Below are 7,559 nucleotides of genomic sequence, written 5' to 3' on the forward strand. Positions count from 1 at the left end.
GGGAGGGGGATGGGGGGACCCGGGATTGGGGAATGGGATTGGGGGAGCGGGATTGGGGAACGGGATTGGGGGAACCGGGATTGGGGAGCGGGATTGGGGAACGGGATTGGGGGAACCGGGATTGGGGAATGGGATTGGGGAGCGGGATTGGGGGAACCGGGATTGGGGAATAGGATTGGGGGGAGCGGGATTGGGGAACTGGGACAGGGACTGGGGACAGGGACTGGGGAACCGGGACTGGGGAACCGGGATTGGGGAGCAGGACTGGGGGAGCAGGCCTGGGGAACATCCGTGTGTGCGGGGCACCCAGGTGTCATCCAGGTTGGGGGGCCATCCACACGTGAGCTGAGCATCCAGATGGGAGGGCCTCGGAGATGGGGGCACATCCAGATGTGTGGGGCATCCAAGAGGAGGCGGCACCCAGGATTTGGGGACATCCAGGTGTGGGAGACGTCCAGGTGGGTGGGTATGTGAGAGGGAGGGCATACAAGTGTCCTCCTCCAGATATGGGGTGGGCACCCACAATTTGGGGGATCCAGGTGGACGATCATCCATGTTATGGCAGGCAGCGGGTTTTGGGTAGGGAGGTGTGTGCACCCCATTGTCGGTGGGGCAGGGGGCAGCCGTGGTGACATGCAGCATGTCCCCAGGGAATGGGGCTGTGGGTGCCAGCTGAGCCTGTAGCAGGCTGTACCTGGATGTTCTCCACTGGAATCCCTTGGCATTGGCCGGCCATCCCTGAGGAACTGCTCCCAACCCAATCCCAGGGGATTCCCAAAGGGAAGGTGTGGAGGATCCTCTCCCTGCCATCACTGCTGACAAATCCCTGTGCTGAACAAAGCATCCAGAGCTGGCATTTCACCATCCATGTTCCCAGCCTGCTGCTCCCAGGGAATGCCATGGCCATGCCCACGTGCCCCAGCCCTGCCAGCACCACCGGTGCCCTCAGCCTGCAAGGGCAGGGCAGGGTCACTCATGGATGGAGAGGGAGAGGGGATGGATTGAAGTGGGATGTTTTCATAGAACCACAGAATGGTTTGTGTTGGAGGGGACCTCAGAGACCATCCCATCCCACCCCTGCCATGGCAGGGACACCTCCCACTGTCCCAGGTGCTCCAAGCCCTGCCCAGCCTGGCCTTGGGCACTGCCAGGGATCCAGGGGCAGCCACAGCTGCTCTGGGCACCCTGTGCCAGGGCCTGCCCACCCTCACAGGGAACAATTCCTAATTCCCAATATCCCATCCATCCCTGCCCTCTGGCAGTGGGAGCCATTCCCTGTGTCCTGTCCCTCCATCCCTTGTCCCCAGTCCCTCTGCAGCTCTCCTGGAGCCCCTTCAGGCCCTGGCAGGGGCTCTGAGGTGTCCCTGGAGCCTTCTCCTCTCCAGGTGAGCACCCCCAGCTCTGCCAGCCTGGCTCCAGAGGGGCTCCATCCTTGGGGCATCTCTGTGGCCTCCCTGGGCTCTCTCCAGAGTTGTTCCCTCTCACGGGGGAGGGGGGGCTGCCCCCTCTTTGGAGGTCTCTGTGTGGCTCCCTCTCCTCTCCCACAGCCTGAGGGCTCAAGCTCCTGTGCTGCCCTTTGGGGGCCTGTTCTGGTGAGGGGTTTGTGTCCTGTGGGCCAAGGGGATCCTCACCCTCAGCTGCTCAGTTTGGCTTCTCCACTGGCGGGGGCCAAACCCAGCCCCCCCTCTGTGCCCTCTGCCAGCTCCCACGGCTGCTGCCAAGCACAGTGAGAGCAGTGACAGAGGAAAACAAAAGAGCAGCTAAAGCCAACCCAAAGGGAGCTAAAGCAAACCCAAAGAGCAGCTAAAGCAAACCCAAAGAGCAGCTGTCCTCCTGCAGCCACTGCCATCCCTGGCCACTGCATGGCCAGGGTAAAGGGGCTTGGAAGGTAAAGCCTGTGCAGAAACATCCACCCAGGGCACAGCCTGGGGAGCAGGGCAGGGGAAGGGGGGACATGGGGATGTTTCTTTTCTCCAGGAGGAGAGAAAAACCTCATTTCTGTCCAACAGTCCAATGGATCCAAAGCAGTGCAGGTGGACAGGACAGGATGAGCAGGAATCTCCTCTATTTTCTCTCTCTTTTCTCACCCTCTGGGTCTCAGTCCTGCCGCTCCACAGGGCCAGCCAAACCCTCACTCATTCCAGGGATTTCTCCTGTCTTTGGTGGGATGGTGGAAACCAAACAGAGCCCAGAGAGGTGGGAATTGTGGCAAGAGGTGGGAGGCAGAGGGAGAGGGGCAATCCTGGCAGAGGCTCCTGGCAGAGGGGTGAGCTTGGCAGGGCCTTGCTGCAATGTGGGGTGTTTGTCACAGCCCTGCATTCAGCCTGGAGAGGGAAAAGGAGAAAGGGATGGAATTCAAGGGAGTGAGTGCTCTGGTGTGAGGAGGGAAGGAGTGGCCAGAAGGATCCATCACTCCCAGGCCCAGCTTGGGCTGCTGCTCGGATTGTGCTGTGCTGCAGAGGACTGGCCCCTGTCCTGCCCCCTCACACTGAACACACCCCATGGGACACCAAGGACCCCCCTCTGAATCACAGAACACCCAGAGCTGGGGGAGCACCACTTCAACCATCTCCCTGGCCTAAGGTGGCATTCACTGGATCCTCCTTGCACAAGCTTTGTGGTTTGGCCTTGGCAGAGCAATTATAGCTGGACAAATGCTGAAATACCCCTGTGTGTGAGAGCAGAGGTTTGGGAGCTGCCCAGCCAGGCCCTGGGATGGGGATGAACAGCCTGCCTGGATCAGCTGAGCCTGCAGCAGCTGCCCTGCCCATCCCTGTGCTGCCACACTGTGCTCAGCAGCAAGTCAAATAGAGGTAAGGGCTGGATGTTCCTCCCAACATCTTTGTTCTGGAATTACCAAAATCCATTTAAGTTCTGATTAAAAGGTTGAATTAACCAATCAAACCTATCAGTAGAACAAAGCTCTCCATCCCTAAACTTGCACACAAGCACTGGAAGGTGCAGCATCCCTCAGCCCTGCTGCAGCTGGCACTGCTGGCACTGACACTGTCCTGCTGTGCCACTGCTCTGCCCAGCACTCCTGCCTGCAGAGCTGGAGCTCTGATGAGCCTGAAGCCAGGCAGGGCTCATTCCTGGACCGGTGCACAGGACTGTGTGTGTTTCACATCCCCAGGCTGCATTTCACATCACCAGGCTGCGTTTCACATCAGGGCTGCAGGGGGAAGGAAGTCACCTTCAGCTGGGGTTGGTGGTGACATTTAAAACAAACACTGTGTCACTGCTGTGGGAGCAGTCTGCTCCTGCTGAACGCCTGGTGGCTCACGTGAGGGAAGGAGAAATGCACAGCGGCTTTGAACTTCCTTGCCAAACCTCACTCACAAACACTCACACACTTTTAATGAAACTCTCAATGAGTCAGTGCTCTTTTATAATACTTTACTCAAAACCAGAAAACACTGTGAGGAGGATTGATTACAAGAACTGTGAAGTTCTCATGAACTTCCCCAGTGCCAGGTGTTAAATAACCTGGATGGCAGAGGAGCTGCAGCCTGTCCCTGCCCCGAGCTGGGCCTGGGTTCTGCAGCTTCCCCCAGACACCTCCACTGCTCCCAGCCCCAGAACCTGCCTGGGAATGCAGGGGAGTGTTCTGTCACCTGCAGCACTCATCAGGGCAGGAACACTCCTCATATTTAGCTTGCTGAGATGGTAAATGGGGAGTCTGAGCTTCCTGCTTTGAGACCCAGGCGTGGATAAGGACTGGAGCCAAAGGTGACAGATTCTTGCAGCAACCCCTAATGCAAAATGGTGAGCTAGAGGCAAAGGTGGTGGGCACTCTGTTCTCATCCAGGAAGGCAGATCAGCTGCCCACACAGGGCTTGGATTGCTTAGAACATGTTTATCCTGCACCCCAAACTCCCAATCCCGCTGGGAAGCCCTGTGGCCTCCCGTCATGTGGGAGATCAGCTGAGATGCAGACCCATCCCCTGTGTGTGCACAGCACACTCCCCCTGCAGAGCCCCAGGGCTCCACACTCGAGGCTGTTCCCTGCCCCTGCAGACCTGGACACTGCCAGGCTTGGGGTGCTGCTGCCCAAGCCCCCAGAGCTCCCACTGTGAGCTCAGCACAGGCAGAGTGTGGCTGGACAAAGGGCTCTCTGCTCCCAAGTCCAGGAAAGGACCAAGGAGCAGGTAAGGGATCTGAGTCAATGCACAGGCACCCCCTAACCAAGGCTTTATCCCTCAAAAGGCAAAGGGGCTGCTAGCAGTGCCTGAAGAGGGGGAACAGGAGCAGATATGACACGGGACTGCCAATGTTCACATTCACTGAGGCAATCTGAGTTAGGGTGTCACTGAGCTCTGCACAACGCAAAGACGAGAGTCATGAACTGAAACACATCAAACCCTGCCTGAGAGGGAACATCTTTTCACTGTGGGGGTCATCAGCCATACCCTTTCACTGTGGGGGTCATCAGCCACTGGCACAGGTGGTTGGAGTTGCCATCCTTGGAGACAGCCCAAACCCACGGTCCTGGGTGACCAGCCTTGGGTGGCCCTGCATGAGCAGGGGCTGGAGCAGATGATCACAACCTCCAGCAGCTTCCTGGCATGGTGTGACCAGCATAAAGGCTAAATCACTGAGGGATAGAGTTAAGCAAGAAGATGGTGTTGGACCAGCAGGAAGAGGCAGCACAGGGCAGAAGGAAAGCTGCTCATTCTCTGCAGGGTGAAATGCAGATTTTCCTTACACTACTGGAAGTCAATATATGGCTTGTGTATTTGTGCATGAGTCTTTGTATGGGCCTGAACAGGGCACAGTCCAGCTGCAGCATCAGGGAAAACTCCCAAACCCATAACCAGAGCTTTCAGTGCAGTAATTACTGAGGTTTCCTTTCAGCATTGTCACATGCTGTCCTGGTTAGGGGAAGAAAGTATTTCTCCAAGGCAGAATTTCTCTCTATCCTAGAGTTTTTCACACAGTGAATCACATTTTCCTTCACAAACCCCCTGCCTAAGTAAAGAGGGGGTTTGTGGCAGCACTGGGAACCAAAAGGTGGGAGAAATAATAATAAGGAGAAGCAGTATTAAAAAAAGTCTGTAAGATTAGAGTCTTTGACTGATAGCTGGCAAAGCCTGCTTGCTGCCTGCTATAAGGGGTGCGTGGTAGGAATGGGAGATCTGGAATTTTTAACTACTTCTCATCCAAGAGCTGCTCTGGATAATACGGATCTGAGGACAAATCAGAGCCAGGGCCTTACCAGCAGCCTCTTCCCCAAGGAAATGCCAGCACTGGGCCAGTCTGTGCTGCTGTGGAAGATGAGGCTGATCCTAACTTCTAATTAGAGAGATGACATAAGGTCAGGTGCTCTTGAGCAGGATGTCTGCTACACTGTTGTAATGTCTCTGCACACAGTCGGAAAGGGTGGGGGAAGACTCTTCCAGCAGGGACTGGAAAGGAAGAGGAGACACGTGGCAAAGATCCAGCAGAAGCAACTCAGATGCTCAGACACCATTGCAGGTAAGGAGAACACCCAGTGCAAGGAGCAGAGAGGCAGCTCAGCACCAGCTCTGGGTGTCACAGGAGAACTGCAAGCACAAGGAGCTGCCACGGCCCAGCTGGGCTGCTCAAGGTTCTCTGTTGCAGAAGACTCAGGATCTCAGGTTTGAGGAGGAGCTTTTTCTTGGTTTGGTATTTCCCCACCCCAGAGTCAGTATCAGCCTTTAGTAAACAAACCCAACACTGGAACATCTGATACATCTGGCAGGTTCCCAGTGGGAAGGTCACAGCTGCTGCTTTTTGTGGCTCTGGGCTGTCACTGGGGCTATCATGGCATTTGAACCTAAGGACCTTGATTAGGACCAGCATGAACTGTCCGGTCCCACAGACAGATTTTAAAAGCCAGGATATTAGAAACATTATTTTCACAAGACCAAAAATAACAAAGTTTCTCACAGCAGTCAGCAAACTGAACTGTGCAGGCGTGGGAGGAACCAGGGGATATCATTTAGGAGCTCCACAGGAAAGATGAGAAGGAGGTGAGGTGTAAACCTGCTCTGCTCAGGGCCAGGTGAGGATGGGGCTCATGACACTGAGTTCAGCTGAAGTGAAAATGTTATTTACACCATTCATCCACTGAGTGCATCACAGCCTGCAGTTACTCACACCTGGAGTGCAGAGAATTCCTCAGGTAGTGATCATTCCAAGACAAGAAGATGCTGCACAGGAGTTTTAAGCACGGATCACCAAAGAACAGCTTGTTCTCTGCAGTTTCTGCAGGCAGGGAAGTCCCAGCCAGAGCCTGTAATGGCAGATGGTGAGGGGGGCTTTGCCACACGGGCTTTCCCAGTGATTTGCCCTGGCTCAGGGTGACAGGGCACCATGTAGTGCCCATGCAGTCCTGCCTCCCTCACATGGCCCTAAGAAACCTCAAAGGCTTTGCCTGCTAAGGAATGTCTGGACCATGCACCTGCCTGCAGAGCTTCCTTTTCTCCTGCTCAGGCTATGCCTGTACAGGCACTGACTGCACCATGAGGGGCTTTTAGCAGCTCCAGACAACCTAATCACATCTGGCCAGGGATGTCCTAAAGCAGGGGGGGCACAACCCTTCTCTCCTGTGACAGCTGCCAGCACATGAATGAGGCACAGGGCTGGGATAAAAACTCTGACCCTCTTGCTGGGAGTGTGACTGAAGGCTCCTAAAGCCCCAGGGCACCTTGCCCTGCCAATGCCCACTGGAGTGCAGAGGCAGGCATCCAGAGAAGGGCTGGGCACTGCAGCCACTGCACCTTCTCTTCTTCTTCCTCCATCCTTGGCTCCTTGGCCAGCCAGGGGAAAAGGGGCAGGATCCAGCAGAGCCCTCACCTGCCAGTGCAAAAAGCAGGGTACAGTGACACTGACCCCTTGTCTGAGCTGGGGCAGAGGAATGAGCAGAGCTGGAGGAAGGTATTTTGGGTAAGAACTGTATTTTGGGTAAGGACTGTATTTAAATTTGACACAACCACTCATGCCCAGTGGGACATCCTCCAGCGCACAGGCACCCTTTCCAAGAGAGAGAATAGGAGACACATCAAAATGAGACCAGAACATGGAAAGCCAAGCACTCATGCACTTTGGAAACGTATCCAAAGCAAACCACTCTCCCAAGAGAAATCACAGAATCATGATAAAACAGTCTGTGCTTCTGGGCCTCCAGCCTCACTCTTCTAACACCTCTGGTGCTGCAGTGAGGGCGAGTGCAAGCCCTCCTCAAAAGAAATCAATAAATATCCCGTGAACTCAGACACCCAGCTGTTCAGTTTTCAGTGTAGGACTCCACAAGCTGATTCTCCACATGGTTTTGATCAGCTGGCTTGAGGGTTGAAGCATAAAATGTCCAAAACATGGTCTGGCTGAAGACACCACAGCATTGTGGCTCTGAACCACCTGAGGGGCTGATCTGCTATGGCCCTGTGAGCTGACATGGAAGGAGAAATTCATCCCCAGACCATTTGGGAGCTGCTCCCTCCGTGACACTGAGTGCTGGTTTCATGAGGCACTGATGGGTTTCACCTTTTGCTTCCAAAAGAATCATTAGCATAATATACAAACACAGTGCAGGGAAA

The 7,559-nt window shown here is 55.1% G+C and overlaps 1 protein-coding gene across 1 annotated transcript in view; it reads right to left on the reverse strand.

Annotated features, from left to right (window-relative positions):
- RAB40C (RAB40C, member RAS oncogene family) overlaps window positions 1-736 on the reverse strand; it is a 38,186-nt gene extending 37,450 nt beyond the window's left edge. The window contains exon 1 of the mRNA XM_005425236.2: window positions 695-736. Within this exon, the coding sequence (XP_005425293.1) occupies window positions 695-736 (42 nt within the window). The remainder of the gene's footprint in view (window positions 1-694) is intronic.
- Window positions 737-7,559: the final 6,823 nt, after the last annotated feature.

Source organism: Geospiza fortis, unplaced genomic scaffold, assembly GCF_000277835.1.
Source record: "Geospiza fortis unplaced genomic scaffold, GeoFor_1.0 scaffold114, whole genome shotgun sequence".
NCBI classification, from domain to species: Eukaryota; Metazoa; Chordata; class Aves; order Passeriformes; family Thraupidae; genus Geospiza; species Geospiza fortis.